General features: G+C 49.8%; 2 protein-coding genes across 3 annotated transcripts; both read right to left on the bottom strand.

Annotated features, from left to right (window-relative positions):
* Positions 1–791: 791 nt before the first annotated feature.
* On the bottom strand, positions 792–5,763 carry HEMGN (hemogen). Its single transcript, XM_008634527.2, has 4 exons — positions 5,599–5,763; positions 3,183–3,276; positions 2,572–2,843; positions 792–1,410 (listed from the first exon to the last, which is right to left on the bottom strand). Exons 1-4 carry the CDS (start codon positions 5,678–5,680, stop codon positions 1,301–1,303), a joined length of 558 nt encoding a protein of 185 aa, XP_008632749.1. The 5' UTR covers positions 5,681–5,763; the 3' UTR covers positions 792–1,300.
* Positions 5,764–12,780: 7,017 nt separating this feature from the next.
* SPINK4 (serine peptidase inhibitor, Kazal type 4) lies at positions 12,781–17,691 on the bottom strand. 2 transcript variants are annotated; one of them, XM_008634590.2, is made up of 5 exons: positions 17,569–17,685; positions 15,131–15,243; positions 14,091–14,125; positions 13,665–13,777; positions 12,781–12,953 (listed from the first exon to the last, which is right to left on the bottom strand). In XM_008634590.2, the coding sequence occupies exons 2-5, from the start codon at positions 15,192–15,194 to the stop codon at positions 12,899–12,901; spliced, it is 267 nt and encodes an 88-aa protein (XP_008632812.1). In that variant the 5' UTR covers positions 15,195–15,243; positions 17,569–17,685; the 3' UTR covers positions 12,781–12,898. The 2 variants fall into 2 exon arrangements, with proteins under 2 accessions (XP_008632812.1, XP_017590959.1); XM_017735470.1 differs by lacking the exon at positions 15,131–15,243 and having other exon boundaries at positions 17,569–17,691.
* Between the last annotated feature and the right edge of the window lie 2,708 nt (positions 17,692–20,399).

Here is a 20,399-nt window from a genome sequence, read left to right as displayed (position 1 = left end):
AGGGAACCCCATCCCTCCAGGAGCTGCCCATGGGGAATGGGCTGCATTTGCTTTGGTGTGCTGCTGCTGAATGCTTTCTGCTTTGACACCCACCAGGTGCTTTAGAGATTCTGGCAGTGTTATCTGTAGAGGTCACCCCAGGATTTCAGCGTGAGCTGAAAGAGCTGGCAAGCACTTGCCCCTCATGTGACACTCCTGGGACCAAAGCAGGGGTGGGATGTCAAGGGTGTCCATTCTGTCACTGGAGAGACTTTTACTGGTGTCACCAGTTAGATGTCACACATGCTGTGACACAGAGCCTGGAGGGCTCTGGGACAGCAGCAGAAACATGTCCAGAGCCAAAAAAAATCCCCCAAATTAAGGCTGCCCCCAGGGCCCAGTCAGCCTTGTGCTCTGGGAGACAGGTGCTTGGGAAGTCAGATAATGACAATATGACCTCCACTCCTCCTCAAGAGGAGAAGGATTCTCTGTGTCAGGATATTACAGGAGTGTAAGAGAGCCACTTCCCTTGCTACGCACAGGAACAAGGACCACAAGGTCTAAAATGTGGAGAGACAGAGACAGGGTGCTCCATTACCTCCTGGCTTTGGGAGAAATCCTGTGTGAAGACTGGGGAGCCAGGAACACATTGACAGTGCAGAGTGTCTCCTGTCTGCCCCAAATGGCATTTTCCTGACAAAAGTGTATAATTCAGCCAAGTTTCAGCCCAATGCACTCAGTTGTTTTCAACCATCTTTTGTTTGTCTTACAAGGTCAGAGGGAAGCTGCCCAGAAACTAAAAACAAAAGATATTTCCAGCTTTAGGAAAGCAAGATGTTTATTGCAAAGGAAAACAGGCTGTGAGAAAAACTTTCAGACTAAAAATAATAGTGCAAAGGGTGTTGGAGCTTATAGGGTGCAGTAAAAAGCCCAAGCTGGACTGCTCCAGCCAGCTGAAACTCACAGTGGGTGTCAGCTTTACAATGCCACTCACATTTATACAACTAAGGAATTACTTTTAGAAACACAGATGGATGCTGGACTGTACTCTTGAACTGTAGTGTGGCAGAGCACTGTGAAGTCTTCCATGGACCCAAATAAAACAGCCTGTTTGCAGAGAGAGCAGGTGGCTCATAAGCCACAGGCAATGCCCTAGGGGCTGCCTCTCTAACCTGGAAGAAGCATAGAAAAGCAGAGTGACAAGGAGGGTGTAGGCTTTATGACTCCCAAGAAAGCAGCTGCTCAAAATCACTGTGCCATACTTATCAAGTTTTTGAGGCAGGAGTCAAAATAAAAAAAATATCCCCAATCAATCAGAAAGTTAATACAGAACATGTATGTTGAATTCGTTATCCTGGTGGTCATTTTCCAGAGGAGTATTCAACTCTTCTAGTATATCTGCATCTGCTGGTTTCAGCACATCCTCTTCACCTATAAGGCATGTAAGAGACAGATCATTTCATACTGGGGGGCTCTCATGCATTACCCCTCTGTCCCGTGTTAAAGCCCCCGTGGCCAGTCTCCTGCAATTGCCTGGAGAAGCTGTTAGGTAGCCCTGAGTGGATTTCCTGCTTTTCAAGAGCAGTCCCAGCTGTGGAGGGGAGTTGGAGAAGGCAAAGCACTGCTGGGTTTAAAGCCAGAGGCAATAACCCCAACCCTGGTGGTTGCCCATTTCAAGACTTCAGGGCTGGAAGCTGGACTGGTGTGATGTGCCCCAGTCAGCCCCAGAGCCCAGGACACAGAATGGCTGTTTTCCATGGCATGAGGGCACCACGTGTCTTGCAGCAACAGGCCTTTTCTTCCCCACTGCACAGACATTGCTGGAAATGCAGTAGTTGAGCATCAGAGGACTCTCACCTCCTCTGAAGCAGATCCCAAGGTTTCCTGGTTTTGAAGCAACCTGCATGTTTGACCCACTGACTGCTAAAGTGAATGTGCTCTACTCTTCCCATGCCAGATCTGGGAGCAACTCCTGCTGCAGTAGCTGTAAATAGATTTTCTGAGCCCAGACACCAGCCTGCCATTCAGATCAGCTTAGCGCCTTCCATGCCTCAGTCCTGGCAGGTTTTGAAGGTGTGGTTCCCTGCAGACACCACCCCTTGCCCCAGTGCCCATTTTGCTCTCCCACCAGCCCAGTGTCAGTCCTGAAACTGGATGGACTGTGGACAGAGCATGTCTGGACTTTGGCTCCCCAGCCAGCTCTGACCTCAAAAAACCACATCTCTCCACAGAGATGAGATCTTCACAGAGCTATCCCTCTGCACTAATATGGCTCTTGGCAGAGCCACAGAAGTGTTCTTAGGACAAGGAGTTATTAAAGACCAGGTCCACAACCCCATCCCAGTGACTGTACTGATAATAGTGGACTTGTTATCACTCCCCTTGACTTGGAGAGGGCTGTCTGTCCCCACAGTCCCACCATCCCCCCACCCTTTCTCAGCTACCCAGGTTTTGTGGGGTAGGGGCCCATGCCAGGGAGATGCTGTGGGATCATTGTCGATGAGGTGGGCACCCTTGGCTGACAGTCCTCGAGAGGCAGCATGGCACTGCCCCCCGAGCCACCACGGGGCCAGCAGCTCTGTGGCAACTCACCAGCAGGGTCCAAGCTCCTGGATGGCAGCTCCCCATCCATTGCCACCGCTTGCATCCCACTGACCATGTTCGGGATGGTCAGCATAGGTGGCTGCTGTTGATACACTGGTTCAGGCAGTGCTGGCTCAGAGGGCACTGGCTCAGCCTTCTCCTGTGTGTCAGGCTGGGCGTCCACTGCTGGCTCTGACTCCAGGACAGCCTTGACCACTGTCTGACGGCCCCGTCCTCTTTTGGCTCTCCTGGCTCTCCTTTGCTGTTTGCTCTTATAATCTCTGCCAGGGGATTTCACAGGGATGATTACTTGGGAATAGGACAAAGGACTTTCCCGTCTGCCCTAAGGCTGCTTTTCTGGGTCCGCTGCACCCGTGGGCAGGAGCTTGGGCAACAAGCCCTCAGCTCCACCCTATGGTTGAAATTTGCTTGCTACACCCCCCCATCCATCTCTGCCCCCCAGTGCCTGCACAGACCTTGAGCAGCTACTGGCTGCAGGTCACCTTTCCCACTGAAGACTGATGGCTCTGTCCTTGGGTGAAAGACGGAGGGGCTGGGCCATGCCTGGGCTCAGGTTAAGTGCATCACAAAAGCAATTTGACAGAAAAAGCAAGCTTTACCTCAGAACCCACTGAGCTGAATCCTTCTCCAGGGCTTCCGCCTTTCTTTTCCTGAGCAACTCCCGGTCTCTCAAGCGACGGGTTATGATGACATCTACAAGGATAAAGCGAGTGCTAACATGACATTCTGGTCAAGGGACAATCTGATCCCTCCCTGCCTGATGCTAGAGCACTGATGCAAGAGGCCATGGGGTTTTTTTGTCACAAAGAGGGTCTTGATATGAAATTACTTGAGGGCTGTACTTCCAGCGAAGCCTCAGTGGGTAGGATTTGATGACACAGCACCCAACACTCCCAGGCTCCTAGCCTGACAATTACTCTACATTTCCACTTGCTGTTCCGTGGGGGGACCCATGTCCAACCTACTCCGACCTGATGCCTTTGGTCAGACATCAGTACAGCCCGCAAGACAATTCTTCATGTTTGCTCCATTGCTACCCCGTTTCCCAGATAGCTGGAACTGGCCACTGCTAAAATTAAGATGTTTATCTAGCAACCAAGGAGAAAGCCTTGACCTGTAGAACAGACAGTCCTTCAACAAAAGGAACAGCTCTGTAGGGGCAAGAATGAGCCAGAGGGCACAGCCTTACCCTACAAAGTTGCTCATGTGCATTAGGCTGAGACTTTGTGGGGGGATGGTGATCCAACCAGAGACCAAGACAGGGCTCATACACACTTCTGGGGATGAGAAGATTGGTCCCAAACACCACAAAAACAGCCTCAAGCTGGTCTGAAGCTGTGAGGAAGACCATGGCAGGGCTGAAGAAAGACTAAGTGATGTGAGAAAGCTCCAACGCTGGCTTTATTATTTGGCCAGGATGTGCAGGTTGCCTACAGCCACCAGCAGAGAGGAGCACTCCCCAGATCCCAGTCACCCTCTGACATGCCTTCTTTGGCCAGGTTAAGCAGAGCCCATTTCACTGGTTGCAAAGGGCCACAAATGCCTTCCTCAGGCAAAGACCAGCCTGGCAAATGGTCTGAACTTCACTTCTCTATGTCTTTGTCCTAAAAGACAGCAATCCCTGATGATTTCTAGCTTAGACTCTAAGCTGTGATAATAAAAATTTCTCAAATCAAGCAGCATGAGACCCAATCCTGAGAGACAAAGGGTATTGTTCAGGAGCAACACTACTGCCCTGAGGCCTTGAGGGAGAGGGAATTCTTCCCAAATGTACACTGAAGAGATCACAAAAGAACTGATTTTCATAGTTTCAACAAAACCCACACAATGGAAAAGCAAAACTATGATCTGCTCCTTCCACATGTAATCAGATCCAGCTCCTTTCACAGAAAGCCTCAGCTTACACTGAAGTAGTGAAATCAGTGAAAAATTGTCATTTTGTTGTACCCTTGATCAGATGGGAGAAGTGTCAAGGTGAGAAAAACTTCTGAGGCTGAGCTCGGATTATAGCTCTTTTATCCCAGGTGTTTATTAAGTGCAAGAAAAATTGTAGTCCAGGACAGGACAATGCAAAACTGACAGCAGGAGCCAGTCTCTACCCAAAGTAGACTTTTGTACAAGACACTTGTGATAATTAATAATAATGTTACAGAAATTTAGCTTGGAAAGCATTTGTGTTGGTCTATGTTCCAATGTCCTCATCAAAGCAGAGTCAACTTTAAAATTACATCAGACTGCCCAGGACCCTGTCCAGGGAAGTTGAGAATAACTCCAGGACAAATGGGAGGTTGTTCCCTGACATGAAACGGTAACAGAGACAGTAAGGCTCAGCCAGCAGGAGATGACTCTGCCATCCACATAGAAAAAGGCAGTAAACTCCCTGGGAAGATGAGGTTACAAGTTGCAGTAGCAGGATCTGCCCAGGGCTTCAGTTCAGCTACTGAAGTACATTACCCCTTGCACATCCTGTCTGCAGCCAAGGTAATTTTGTTTTCCTTTCAAAATGTCTTGTGAGCTGTAAGAGCAATTTTAGCTGCTTGCAATCAGTCTCCTTCCCAGTCCATTCTAAGAAAACACCCCTCATTTGCTTCTAACTGGTCCGAGAAAGCACTCCCACAACAGCTCCAAAGCTGTCTGTCACCTGCCAGCACTAAACAGGAAAGACCACAGTAAGACATATGCATCCTGATGAAAAAATATTTACTAGAGGACACAAAGAAACAGAAATGAAAAGAAAAATTTTAAATTATAAAAACAATGAGACAGTACTGCCAGTCTGCAGACAATCTACTGATGCTCTCTGAAGGACTTTAGTTGAAAAACCTTTATATGTGCTTCTGCCTTTGTGATCTGAAGTATAACATGTAAAAAGACAGATGTATTCGCAGTTAAATGTGCATCCTCCACCCCCAAACATAAACTAGTAGTTATTAATTTCTTTTTAAGAAACACTGGTAAAAAAAATCATTCTCTCCTCTCTCCGAAAACTCAAGTTAGGAATGTTCTCATCATTACCTGGCACAGCATACTCCTCACAGGCTGCAGAGGGTGGCAGGGAAGAGTCCGAAGAAGCATGGTCTTTGCCTAAACTCTCCATTGCTCTTTGCAGTTTTAATTAGAAAGCAGCTTAGTTCCCTGGAAACAGCATCTGAAGATACTGGTGCAGCATAATGAGAGCTTGAAAAAAATGCAGACTGCCCGCCCCAAACCTCTTATCTGGCCAGGCCACTAGGAGGGTAATAATATTCTCCTTATCAGAGTGCAAAGGTGTACGAGTCTCTGTCCAGGATCTACTGTGTGGATTGAAAAACATGTTAGTGCTTTTATACTGTAAATAATTCCACTTCAGATAGGAAATTTACACTCACAGCTGCTAAACTGTGACTCAAAATCTCTCCTTTGCAGTGGACAGAAGCTGCATGGCAGGGCAGGATTCGGCACTGCCTCACTGCTGCTTTCCAGAGTGAGATGCAGGGACGTGTTGTTAGTCCTTAAGGACCCCTTGAGAGGTCTGAAATGGGACATATGCTGCCTGAAGGTGTTTGCATAGGATCCTAGCAGTGCTGGTGGGAAGGGACATCCTCCAGCTTCCCTCATGGCAGGACTGGCTGCTGTGTTGTCATATTCTTTGGAAAACTCTAAGGACGGAGACTGCCAAAGTCATGTTACCTGTCCAAGAGCTGCACCACTTTCCTGGGATCCCGACAGAATAATAAATCCATACCAGCCTATCTGTGCATGTTGAGGACTTCCCAATGATTCTTTGGTCCAGTCCCTGGTGGATCAGGACTATGAACAAAGCACTTCACTCGTGCAGCAGGCTGGCAATGGGCAGCCCCAGTAAAACCAGTGGGAAGACCCAGCCGTTCTGGTTGCTCCCATAGGATGACTTCCTTTAGTGGCTGTTCCTAGCTGCTGATGGCCCCTTGCAGCTCCAGCCCTGCCCAGCCTGCAGACTCATGCAGCCTCCGCAGGACCATCTGTGGGGCTGGTGTTGCTGCAAAGGGGAAGCTGCTGCTTGGTACAATGGCTTTGATGCCGAGAGCCTGTTCCTTGCTCTGTGGGAATGGCCAGGGCCCTAGATCAGTGCATATGGGATGAGGGAGTAATCTTGGCCTCTCCTGAAAACTGCCTTCATAGTTTCTTATGCCAGAATAGCACAGAAAAGCTCAAGCTTATATTGTGTATAACAACTCTGATGGACCAGAGACATCTCTTCAGCCAGTTTCTAGTGCACTCAGCTGCTACCAGCACTTTTCTCCATGAGACACTCAACTGCTTATGCACTGGTGAGGTGCTAGTGCCCCTAATCCCTTCCCTCCCTGCCCCCCATGAATTCAAAAGTGGTTCAAAGGTTGGTAGAAGAACTTGACAATGTGTCTACCCCCAGGTCCTCCGGGACCTGATTGCCTTTCATGGCAGGGATGATCCCCCCTCCCTGAGCAGTCTGAGGACCTGCCCTGAGGCACAGCAGCTCCTCAGGAATGAGCAGATCTGGCTGCCTCCAATCTTTGCCAGTCTTTTTTATTTTTAGTGTACATCCTTTGCTCTCAGCAGGATCTCTCTCTAGGTCCCTGGAAGGTCCAAAGCTTGAAACTTCATGCATGTGGATTTCTTAAGAGGTAACCTTGCAGGTCCCTGCTCATCTCTGCTGCCACTCTTCTTACCCCCTGAGTTACCACTTTGCTCTAGGACTCCTGCCCTGTGTCCACTGCAGATTACATGGTACCTCCAGAGAGGTGGGGTAGGGCTAACAGCCCCAAAAGAAGCAACAGGGTGGTGGCAGCAGAGCAGATATGGGAAGGCTCTGATATGGGAGGGTGGGCCAGGAGCATGGATGGCATAAAGAGATGTGTGGCTACCAAGTCATTCACAGAATAGTTTCTTGTAGCTCAGTCACAAATGAAGGCAAGGTGTCCCAAGCTGGTGAGGGTGTCCATGTTCCAGCACTGTGTGATTCTGCACAGCCCTAGAGACACCCTGGTCACGCAGACATCTGAAAACTGTGTCCTGGCAGGATACTTTCCTGTGAAAAGGCATTGCTTGTGGAGGGGGAAAAACATATCAGACCTTGAACATTGTTTTTGTTTTTGTGTCCCTCATTGCAAAAAACACATTATCACAAATTATCACAAAACCACATAATATGCTGAGCTGGAAAGGACACAGCAGGATCATTGAGTACAACTCCTGTCCCTGCACAGAACACCACAAAATCACACCATGTGCCTGAGAGCATTGTCCAAATTCTTCTTGAACTCTGACATACTTGGTGCTGTGACCACTTCCCTGGGGAGCCTGTTCCAGTGCCCAAACACCCTCCGGGTGAAAAACCTTTTCCTGATATCCAATCTAAACCTCCCCTGACTCAGCTTCATGCTGTTTCCTCAAGTCCTGTCACTGTCAACACAGAGAAGAGATCAGTGTCTGCTCCTCCTCCTCACAAGGAAGTTGTAACTGCGATGAGGTCTCGCCTCAGTCTCCTCCTCTCCAGGCTGAACAGACCCAAGTGACCTCAGCTGTTCCTCATATGGCTTCCCCTCAAGGCCCTTCACCATCTTCATTGCCCCCATTTGGACACTCTCTAAGAGCTCAATGTCTTTTTTATATTGTGGCACCCAGAACTGCCCCCAGCACTCGAGGTGAGGCCACCCCAGTGCAGAGCAGGACAATCCCCTCCCTTACCCTCCTGGCAATCCTGTGCACCCCAGGACACGGGTGGCCCTCCTGGCTGCCAGGGCACTGCTGGCTCATGTTCAACTTGCCACTGACCAGGACCCCCAGCTTCCTTCCTGTGGTGCTGCTCTCCAGCCTCTCATTCCCCAGTCTATACACACATTCAGAGTTGCCCCATCCCAGGTGGAGAAACTGAGGTGCTTAGAGCATGTTCAAAGAAGAACAAAGAAGCTGGCAAAGGGTCTAGAAAACAAGTCCTATGAGGAGTGACTGAGGGAGCTGAGGGTGTTTAGCTTGAAGAAAAGGAACCTGAGGGGACACCTTATTGTTCTCTATAGCTGCCTGATAGTAGATTGTAGATGGTGGGGGTCCATCTCTTCTCCCAAGTAACAAGCAATAGAACAAGAGGAAATGACCTCAAATTGCTCTGTGGTAGGTTTAGGTTGGATGTCAGGCTGCCCAGGGCAGTGGTGGAGTCACTCTTCCTGCAGGTATTTAAAAGATGTGTTGACATGGTGCTCAGGGACATGGTTTCCTGTTGGACATGGCAGTTAATGGATGGATTTCATGGTCTTAAGGGCCTTTTCCAGCCTAAATGATTCTATGATTCTATATTCTGGGCTGCTTGCAGGTGGTATGAAACATGGAAAAAAGGGTGGAAATCCCTGTGTGTTTCCTGTGTGTTGCTCCACAGGAACTGGGGGCATGTTCAGGCTGTGGCTAACTCAGCTTCTCACACCTACCATCTACTCAGTCACCCCAAAGCCTGGTGACGGCTGATAAGTGACTCTTGACTCAGCAAAACATTGCCATAAGACACTGCAGAGCTGGTACTGTGAATGTTTCTCCATTTCCTGTCTTCAACCTTGAAGGGGGCATTTGTAAAAGAAAGAGTCACTGTGCCCCCCAGGTTCTTTAGAGGTGTTTAATGGAATAGATGGACTTTAAAATCTTACAGAGCTTCCACTTGCATCTCTCAGGAAGGAAATATCTGTAAGACACTTGTCTCTTGAGTGTAAATTACTTTAAATGCCAAGGAAGTGATTTCAGCATCCCCCAGGAAAACTTTGGTAATGGTTAGCAACATGGAAATTACAGGCCCCACCACCTACTTTCAAGTTGTCTATGCTCTGAAGCAGAGGGACTGAGAGTCAGAGTCTCGCCCCCAGTGCCAGGAACACTGTGTCCCACAAGCACCAGCAATGCAGCAAACTCTTCTTCAAGCAGAGCTCCCCTGCAGATGTGGCCAAAGCTGCACCCCCTTTGCTGCAGAGGAATTTGTGCAAGTAGGTTAAACTTCCTGGCCAGTCTTGGCTACATGAACTGTTGTAGCTGGACACTTTACAGTGTGCCAAGTGCTGCTTCCCTCCCCTTTCTCTCCACATTTCAGTTCAGCTAGCCCTGGGCTATTTTCACTGATGCATCCAGTTTCCTAGGTGAGGCCCTGGAAAGTGTCAGCTGAGTGTTCAGCAACCTGAGCATCTCCAGTTTCACATACTCCTCAAATGCCACTGGAACCGCTTGGTAGGGGAACATCACCAACCTTGGGTACATCTCACCATGCCCCCACACGCTTTAACACATAAATATCCTGGGAAAGTTTTGTTCAAGGGACAAACACTCCTAGGGATGGATTCTCTCATTGGTGGGACTGCTTTCATTGTAGACACAACATAAGGCTTTGGATCTATGTGTAAGTCAAAGGGAGCCTCAACAAAAACAAGGGTATGTGTTCCTCCTATCCAGCAAGGCTACTGCAAAGCAATATCCAGAGACTTACATATCCCTCCCTGCAGTCATGGATGCAGCCCTGCTCAGCATGGGCAGCTGGGGGAGCTACGCTGCTGACACTCTTACAGGGTGTCAGGGCACCTCTTCCAGTCTTGTCTCACATGGCAGTGACAGAGAAGCAACTTGCAGGCTTGTCGTTCCACTGACTTGAGGAAACTTCCCTGGTTGCAACACACTGCTCTGGTAGCAGGACTACTCATTGCTCTGTGTGACAAACTATGGTGCCTGTGAAAGCAGATAATCCTTTTCTTTCCCCGCCTTGACTGAAGCATGAAAAGATGAGAAACAGATGGATAAATTGAACAGGAAAAGCATATGCAAAAGTGCAAATTCATGTGCGTACTCTCTGGCACAGATCAGGGCATTGGAGGCATCTTGCTGTCCACCAGCTGCTTCCTGAGTCTCACCTGACCTTGCCAGACACAGATCTGCAGGGCTTCAGTCAGGCTCTCTGCACCTGGCTGCTCTTGCACAGGCCCTGAGGTCTGTGGTGGTGTTCAGTCACTGCCTTCACCCTTCCCTTGGTCTGCCGCTTGCTTTTGAGCCATGTGAAATAAACAGCCAAATCCACAAGTCCCTGGGGAGGATGAGCATCTCTGAATTTGCTGTGTGTAGAGTCAACACCGACCCTGTCCTGTGGCTGCCCATGCTCTGACCTTGCAGGTCTGGCCTATTAAACTGTGCTTTAGTTCTGCAGTTTCTGAATAAACACTCCACTTTGTGCTGGAGGTATGTGGTTTCCCTCTTCAGAAGAGCTTCTGGATCGTCTGTGTTGTTTTTTCCTAGCCTCTGCACATGAATAGTTGTGCCTCTCAGGGCATACACTCTCTTGGGCTGCAGCCACTCTGCTGGTGCAGCTCGAGCCCTGGAGTGGGGAGGAGATGCTGGTGACACTTGCCCACTCCGGGGGAGAATGCACCCCAGTTATGCACTGTGCTAAGCTGGGCATAACCTTCCCCTCAGCTGTGGCAGAAAACTGGGATAGAGCTGCCCAAATAAATCCTGCTTGTGGCTGAGTTGGCAGCAGCAGGAGCAGAAAACCTCAGGACTGAAGTGAGCAATACATTTGTGTTGTTCACCGTGGATATGTTTTGGGGTTCATAACCCTACCAAAGCCCTTCCCTGTGATGTGGCAGGGGAGACAACAAGGTCTGCAGAGAAGAACTGGCAACACAGAGAGTAGCACACAGCCAGACCACCTCTTCCATGCTGTCTGGGGACTGGAAGAGGACAAACAGGCTGGCAGAGCCCTGGGACAAATGAGCAGGTGGTGTAATAGCAGCAGCTATTACAGGTGTCCCCTCCTCTGCAGAAGTGGAAAGGGTCCAGGAAAGGAAAACAGGGAAAATCAAAGCTCTGGACAACTCTGAGCAACTAGTCAGGCTAGGACTTTTCAGCCTGGGAGAGAGCTCTCTAAGGAGAATAAAGCTTTTGATGACAGCAGCTGCCTCTGGACAGAAAATAGTGCATGCAATCCATCTGACTGAGCACAGCTGTTTTATGCTCCTCAATACTATTTCCAACTGCAGCATTAAATCTGTCAGCAGTGGCTTTGTTGTGTATTGTGGTGCTATGGGTGTCCCACCTGGTGGCTCCAGCAAGGTGCAGAACTGGGTGAGAGGGTAAATTCCAGATGACCAAGCACAATAGTCATGATACTGGCACATCTCTCAGTCTCCAAGGATGGTCACTGACTTCAGGGACCTCACTTGACCACATGATGGACCCTGGACTCCTACTCAGATGCCTGCAAATGAGAGCTGTATAGGATACTAATATAGTAGCAGGTCAGAGCAGCATGATCTCCTGAGGGTGAGCACAGACCTATCCTTGGAAGGTTTCAATTCACCCTGAAGCATTCTTCAAAGCTGATCAGAAATCTCAGCCAGTAATTCTATACAAGTGCAAGATCTGGTGTGAGACTGAACTGAACTCCGGAGGCAAGTCCTGCATCAGCCAGTGCCCTCTGATCTCTGCCACTCTGAGCAAAGGGGGGCCCTTGCATGCCCAAGTTGTATGGACTTGTTGCAGGTATTTTGTGAAATACCTTGTGAAAGGTGAGTTGTGTCTATGTGCTAGAAGTGGGAGATGAAAGAGCAGAGGAAGCACCAAAGACTGCTGATGCACACTGACATTGTTACCTTGGTGGAACTGAGTCCTGCCACAATCTCAAAGATGGCCCTGACACCAGGAGCAACCTGAAAATTCTTCAGCTTAAGGTTTTTCTCAAGTGCTGGAGCAGACATCTGGTATCCCCTGTGTTCACCATCTCTGCTCACGCTCTTTCTATGTTCCCATGTGTTATCTGAGCTGATTGCTGTATTAAAGGGCCTTAGATAAAAAGTAGAATAACACCTAATATGGGAAATGCAGATGTTATTATTTTCAATTTATATCTGCTCTGGTAGCAGTGAAGCAGTTTACTAGGGAGCCAGGGACTCATCTTCTCCCGTGCCAGAGAAACTTTACTTTCCCTTCACTAAATTGCCTCCTACAGAAAAAAGCTGTGCTTGTTCAGCATCTTCTTCACCAGGACTTGTGTGTTTCTTGCTACTCCCCCATGGTCTTTCTCACAGGAGTGTGGGTGAGATAATACTCTATGCAGAGCACCCTCGTTTGTTATGTGGATTTGAAATCACTGTTTTGACTGCACAGTTTTAGTAGCCCTTGATGGGAACTGGCTTATGCTGTTTTCCCCCAGCCATGCATAAAAAAAAAGTGCTGTTGAAATCAAGATCGTGCATGTCATTTTATTATTCACCATAGGTAGCATAAATGTCCAATCAGCACAGAGCATACAGGATCAATTAATCACCTGTTTCTAGGCTCAGGAAAACTATCAGAAAACTCAGGTATCTTGACACTCCCCGTGTTTCAAAATCCGGATGTCTTGCCTGGTTTTCCTAGAATAATATAGGAAAAAAGAGTAAGAGATCAAAAAAACAACTCAGTGAGTCATACTTTGGCTGCATTCCATCAAGTGGAATGGAGCTGACTATTACAAAATTGACCTGCTCATTTTCCTGTCTAAAAAGCTGAGGTGGCTGTAACACCCTGGCTCATGGATGTGCCCTCCCAGGGCCTGTGGCACCAGTGGTCCATCTGCAGCCCAACCTGGTCACAGCAGGGCTGTCCCCAGCGTGAGGTTATGGTGGCCATGGCTCTATCTGAGCCCTAACCACCACCTCCAAGAATGGAGACCCCCCTTACACCTCTGTGGTGCACCACCCTTTTGACCTGATGCCTCTGTCAAATTTCCACTCTTGGGGGCTGCTGTATGTTGCTGTTGCCCCATGTTGTATTGCCCACACCAAGAAGACTGTGGCTCCATCCCATCTGCAACTGCAGGCTGCTGCTGGATACCCCCAGGCATTCCCTTCCTCAGACTGGCTGGGTGCAGCTCCTCTGCACTTCCTTGCAACTTCACTTGACAAGCTGGTCATCCCTCCCCTGCTGCAGCCCAGCACATGGTTTGTGTTATTTGCCATGCAAGTGCAGCCTGCTCATGGCTTTTCCCAGGCTCTGGGGAGCCTGAATGACTGTACTTCACAGGTACCCAGTTTCAGACAGCCAAAATTAGACCCAGGAGGTCTCTGCCAAGGGCATAAGCTTACATTTTTTCCACACAGAGCTGGCATTCATTGGCATAGGTATTCCCATCGCTCCCGCAAATGGGCAAGTACAGGAGGGGGCAGGCCTGCAGGTGAACCAGGTCTTCACACACCGGCTGGAAAGGAGAAACCACAGCATGCATTTCAGTCCCAGCAGCACCCATCTTGTCTCCCCAGAACACTCAGGCAGGAGCAAGTGCCACTGGCAACCTGGTTCCCTCTGTCTCAGATGGAGCGAGGCATGCCCATAGAGGAGCAGGAGCTGCTGAATCCCTCAGTGGGATTCATGGCCTGGGCTTTGGTGTGTCTTTGGTGCTGGACCACCAGTTCCCAGGAGGCTGGGGATGATTGCTGGGAACAGTCTTTCTCCCAGGCACACCAGGCATACCCATATCAAGCCATGAGCAAGGAAAACCAGAAACCTCTTACCCTTCTCAGGCCACTCCCTTCATTCATCTCTGCCCCTGAAACAGAGCAGAGACCCATGAGTGTGGCACACCTGTGCCTGATGGCAGAAGCACGAGATATTGGCAGAGGATCATATCCAGAGCACACTCAGGACTGAATCAGCTCTGTGGGTTTCATGAGGGGGGATCAGTTTGCTGCTGCATGCCACTCCCACCCTCCCTGCCAGCAGCACAGTACACAGCTTCCATCCACAGCTGAGCTGGCTGGGACAAAGCTGTGAATGGCTGTTCCCACCCCCTCACCCCTCTCCCAACAACCCTCTCCCCCAGTCTCTGGGTCAGAAGCTCCACAGAGCATCCAATGCATCTCAGGAAATGGGAAACCATGGAATGCAGTATGAGTCATGGGGTATCCTCAGAAGGATGAGGCTTGGTGATATTGCACAGCTGGACACCTGCCACCTCTAGGCAGAGCAGCATTTGGCAGGCTCCTTTTTCTCAGGCAAGCAGAGCAGTAGCAACAGTTCACAGCCCACCTGTGCAGTGCACAAACCTCCTGGGAGCACAAAGGCTCACACACAGGCAGCTGCAGAACCACCACTACCTGCATGTAGGTAGCCATGGCTTTCCAGTGCCTACAAACAGGTGCTTCCTACATAAAAATATGCTGAGCACACAGTGTTCTTGCAAAGACTTGCCAGTTTTCATGGAGGCAGGAACTACAGCAGCTGCCACAGCAGTGTACATGCTGTCCTCCCAGGGCCTGGTTCCTCTTCACATTGTGGACTCTCCCCGATTCCAGAACTCTCCCAAGTGCAATATATTTGATGAACCAGCCTGTAACCTTTGCCAGAAACTGCTAGTAAGGAGGGCACGATGTGTTTGCTCCAGTCCTTCTTCCTCACCATGCTGCCACTGTTTGTTTGCCCTCACCTCACCTCCTCTCCAAACCAGAATTTCTGGGTCTTTCTACCCTATCGTGCATTTCCCTCCTTCCACTGCCCCTCTGTCATTCCCAACCCACAACCGACGATCCAGCTTCCAGCAGCAGAGCAGATTTACCTCCGGCAGCAATGAGAGTCACCATTGCCACCAGCAGCAGCAGCAGCAGCTCCCTCGCAGGCATGGTCAGTTCAGGCAGACTTGCTCATGCACCTCGCTCTGCTTGTGCCTGCCTTTATAGGGGAGGGCAGAGCCTTATCTCAAGAACACTGGGAAAAGCAGTGTTTTGATCTGTGCTGGGAGCAGCTGGACCATACACCCAAAGGGATCACTTAGGCACTCTCAGGCTTAAGATAAGCTTTCTCCTGAAGCTTTCCACTTGTCAGCTTCAGGTGGCAGCACTGGAGGCTGCTTTACAATCCCTTGCACTGCAGTCAGGTGTCATGGTTTGTCACTGGCCAGACACCAGGCACATGGAAGTTCTCACCCTCCCCTGCCACAGCTGGGCAGAGGAGAGAAAAAATTAACAAAGGGTTCATGAGTTAAGATAAGGACCGGGAGAAAACACTCCAAGGGCAAAAGAGGCTCACCTTAGAGGTACAAAGTGAGTTTATTACTAACAAAATCAGAAGAGGATACTGAGAAGTAAAATAAACCCTTAAAAACACCTTTTTCCCCAACCCCTCCCTCCTTCTGACCAACAGCACAGGGAGACGGAGCATGGGGGTTTGGTCAGTTCATCACCGAGATCTGAGACCGTGGGGTCCCTTCCCACTTGAGACAGTTCTCTGTGAACTTCTCCAGCATGGTTCCAATCTCATGAACAGGAGTCCTCCCAAGACTGCTGTGATGTGGGTCATTCTTCCACGGGGTGCAGCCCTCCAAGTGCGGGCTGTTCCCGCCTGGAAGCAGGGCCCTCTCTCTGCACCGGGTCTCCTGCTGGATCACAGCCCCCTCCAGGCATCCACCTGCTCCAGCGTGGGCTCCTCGCCCACGGGCTGTGCAGGGGCACAGCTGCTTCACCATGGTCTGCACCACGGCCTGCAGAGGAATCTCGGCTCTGGCTCCTGGAGCACCTCCTGCCCCTCCTTCTCCACTGACCCTGGTGTTGCCATGTTGTTTCCCTCACGTGTTCTCACCTCCTCCTCTTCTCTGGCTGGAATTAGTGGAACTGCACCCCCACCCTTGTTTTAATTTTCTTCTTAAATCTGTTATCACAGAGGCATTACCATCATCTCTAATTGGCCCAGCCTTGGCCAGAAGCACATCCATCTTCAGAGCCATCAGGGATTGGCTCTGCCAGACATGGTGAAAGCTTCCAGCAGCTTCTCACAGAAGCCACCTCCATGGCCCCCTGCTACCAAAAACCAGGCCATGCAAAACCAACACATCAGGGTTGGGCAACGCTGCTCTTCTCTGCTTACCCCAGCCAGCTACTTCTGAATATATGTCATCCAAACCATCCCTTCAGCTTTGCAGCTGCTGTTCTTCATACATGACAGGTATCTCCACTGGAGTTGTGAGACTAGACAGAAAAGCCAGGAAATTCAGGCTGATTTGGGTGGTGGCACTGTGGCATTATCCCAGACCTAGCCAGGTGGATACTGAGGTGCCTGATACACTGATCAGGATCCCAAACACAACAGGAGGCCTGCCACCATGCTGCAGCAAGCCCACACAGCCACTGGGTGGGATGGCACAGGCTGGGGGTGCAGAGGGTCTGGAGGGCACAAAATTCATCTGCCTGGGAGCAGGGAGCTGCAGATGCAGTCACTGCCTATGCTCAGAGGAGCCACATAGACAGAGGCGGTTTAATACCTTACTGCACTCCCCACTTTGGCTGCAGATGAGATTGACAGAGCAAAATTATCTTTATTGTAAGATTCAGTGTGTTGGAAGGGGGCTGTGTGCATCGATACCCAAATTAAATACACAGAGGTGGCACACAGAGGTGGCACACAGAGGTGGCACAGAGGAGGGAGGTGACAGAGAGGCTGGAGATGATCCTCAGTGGTAAGAAACAGTGTCTTTTCAACAAGCATCGTGACCACAGAATATCCTAGATGCTTTGCCTGCAAGACTGGATGCTTGATATCAGTGTGAGCATCCTTATCTGCTCTTTCTCAGAAGCTCAATTTTCTACATCTGTCCCCACTTTCCTATGGTGAAACAAAATCAGTTGGTGAAGGGTGAAAGATGGGAAAGAGGACCACTGGTCATAAAGTCAGTGTAAGACCAATGTTGACTAAAAACTCCTTTGGGTCAGACTTGCTGAAATATCTGGGCCAGAAGGGACAGAGAGTCACCTTTCCCAGGGGAGCAGATGGGATGTATCATGTGTACAAGGGGTGAGCAGGGGGTAGGTGCCCTCCCACCAGCAGGCTGGGAGAGCTCCAGATGCATGGAGCTCTCACATTTGCACTTGCTGAGGACCTGACTATGACTGTGCTTGAGATATTTCTTTCCCAGAGGAAGGTACACCTTGGCCCTGTCTGTCTGAGACAAAAGGGGACAGCTGGAGCATCCCCTGTGGCCAGAGAGGTACGGGGTCTGCTTACCTCCTTCTGTTGGAGCTCCATCCATGCAACACAGCAGGGCTGAGACCAGGTTTTGGGAAGCGGGAACATAACCAGCTCAGGGTTGCCCTTGCAGAATCATTCCTCTGCTCTGCTGAGGCAGCTGTGCACATGTTTTATATTCCCTCTTCACGGAGTTTACACAGTTCAATAACCTTTGGCTTTCATTATTATTCCACTTTGGAAATACCTCAACTAAAGTAAATATTTAACTGCATTAGCAGTTGTTCCTGAGGGACATGGGGTCCTGTTACGCTTGTTTAGTCTAGTACAAGGGAGGCCAAGGGGGATCTGATAGCAGCCTACAACTGCTGGAAGGGAAGCTGATGGAGCCAATCTCTTTTTGGTGGTGACAGATGACAGAATAAAAAGCAATTGTCACAAACTGCAGCCTTGAGATGATCGGGTCAGGAGTCAGGAAAGAAGCCTTACCCCAGAGGGTGAACAACCCAAACCAGCAGAGAGGCGGCACATCTCCATCCTCAGCGGGACATGTACCTGACCATGCCCTGCTGTGCACAAGGTTTGTTGGGTGAGCCCTGAAGGGCCCTGCCACCAGCAGGCTGGGTCCATGGGACAAGCAGCTGTCAGTCTCCAGCACAGATGGATATATGTCTTTAGAGTCACATCTTGCAAATCTGGTCCTAGCCAACACTCAACAACATGAACGACACAGGTAGCCCCCTCCTGCAAACTGCTCGCACATCAACACACTTCACAGCACTAGATGAGGGCTATCTTTGGCCTTTAAAGTCTTCTTCAAAGTTTTTACTACCAAGAAAAACATCCAAATGCTGATTGTACTGCCTCTGGTGCCACCTCTGGTGCCTCTGGTTCCAAGCATGGCCTGGTTCTTTGGTCATGAAAGCAGTAGTGCAGGAGCAACAGGCTGGGGCTGTGCTGCTGGGACAGGTGTGCTCCAGATCACTCTCCTTGGACAGAAGGTGGCAGGAAATGTCTGCATCCCCTCTGTACTGGAGGCACCAAGGTCAGCGGTGCTGTAGCAAAGCTGTTGGCTGATATAAGGCTTGATCTTTCTTCACCTCATTCCTCAGTGGTGTTCACAGTCCACTGCCTTCACAAAGCAAATTAAAATGATACACTAAGAGATGAGAAAGGGTAAATGACCTCTTGCAAACTAGTTTTGTTTTTTCAAGCCTTTCTGCCAAGCACAAACTTGCAGCCCCTAATGGAAGTCCTGCCTACTGCACCCCTTGAAGAAGAGGAGGGGAAATTCTTCCGTGGGTGGGGCAGGAAGTTTTCTGGTGGCTGCTTTCCCTCATATTGGCTGTGCAGCTCCAGCTGGCTCTGCCATTTTCGCCCTGCACTTTCACCAGCCCGACGGTGATGTAGGAGGCTTCAAGATATAGGATGGGCAGATGTGACGGCTCTGGGTTTGCCTGAGGAGATGCAGACCTAGTCTCACCACCAGCAAGACACATAAACTCTGCTGGAGACAGTGGCTACAAGCAAGGAGACTTCTACTTACAAAACCAATCTCAGGCCTGCTCCCTTGCAGTGCTGCCCCTGCCTTTTTGCTTGTCGCCACACTTGCGGCACCCACGGGCCCACATCCGTGCGCTCATCCAGGTTTGCTACACCTGTCCTCTCCTAGGGGACTGCAGCTCTGTTTGCAGGCTTTCCATCTGAGTGGGCACAGATGGCAGCTGGCCAGACCAGATTGCACCACAGTGCTCTTGCCTCACATCTGCCTGGTGGCCTTACCGGTGTTATGGCCTTGGTGTTGTCAGCACTCCATCCAGCACCTGCCGTTTCCTTGCTGTTATCTGTTGCCTTTCCTGGATTTCATGGCTGTTTTCAGCCTTCCCGCATCCTGCACCTACACTGATATTTTAACTTTTGTTCTGCTGCTCCTCCCAGGGTTTTGGCGTACCAGTAGACACCGGGGTCCCACAAATACTGCAGTACCCTGAGAGCAGAGCGCTGCCTTGCTTGTGCAGCCCAAACCAGAGCCCACCATCTACCCTCCTGTTGCGCAATGGGGCAAGGCAAAAAGAGGAGGGCAAGTGCCACGCTTATTGTCATCTTTAGCTCACTCCCTGCATCTAGATGGTTTTTATAGAGAGAACAGTCTCTGTTCTGTTCCTCTGACCACTCTGAGGTCTCCACACAAGTAAGAGAGAGAAGAAGCAATTTGTCCTCCTTTGTATGGAAAAAAAAAAACCCCAAAACAAACCAAAAGCCAAAACCAACACCAGAAAAGCAAGTGACCACCAGAAGTTTGTCTTTGGATATACCATGGATCCAAAACCCGACACCTGAAATCACCCTTTGTAACTGGGGCAGGGACCAGCCATCACCATTTCCCAGCAGTTTTGCCAGACTTCCAGGATTCAGATCACACCTTTAGCCACCTTCCTCCGTTTTAATACTGTGAATTACTTTATTACTCTTAGGGTCAGTTAAAAGGCACAGAAAGGCACAAAGTTATTTTCTGGGCATAGGGCAGCGAGAGGGGATACACATCATAAAGTCACCCCAAGACAATATTGCAGCATGTCAGGCAGTGAGTAGTGCTCGTTATTTCTTTTATGATAGAAAAACTTCCCTGTGACACTGTCAGCTGTGAGTACACAAGATGGTGAGTACACAGACTAATCCTGCCTGCTGACACTCTCACCAGATGCAGTCTAGGCCAAGGCAGCATCAATCTGGAGAAGACTACAGCTTCCTGCCAAGCCAGGCTGTACACTGGACCTCAGAAGTGCAACAGGCTAAGGGAATATCCATTGTACATCTTCTTCCCCTGCTGCAGCTTATGGCTGTAGCTGGGCAGAAGTTGCTGCAACTTC

This window comes from Corvus brachyrhynchos, unplaced genomic scaffold (genome assembly GCF_000691975.1).
Source record: "Corvus brachyrhynchos isolate BGI_N302 unplaced genomic scaffold, ASM69197v1 scaffold22, whole genome shotgun sequence".
In the NCBI taxonomy this organism is placed as follows: domain Eukaryota; kingdom Metazoa; phylum Chordata; class Aves; order Passeriformes; family Corvidae; genus Corvus; species Corvus brachyrhynchos.
Note: the sequence above shows the minus strand (reverse complement) of the source record. Positions and strands in the feature narration are given on the sequence as shown.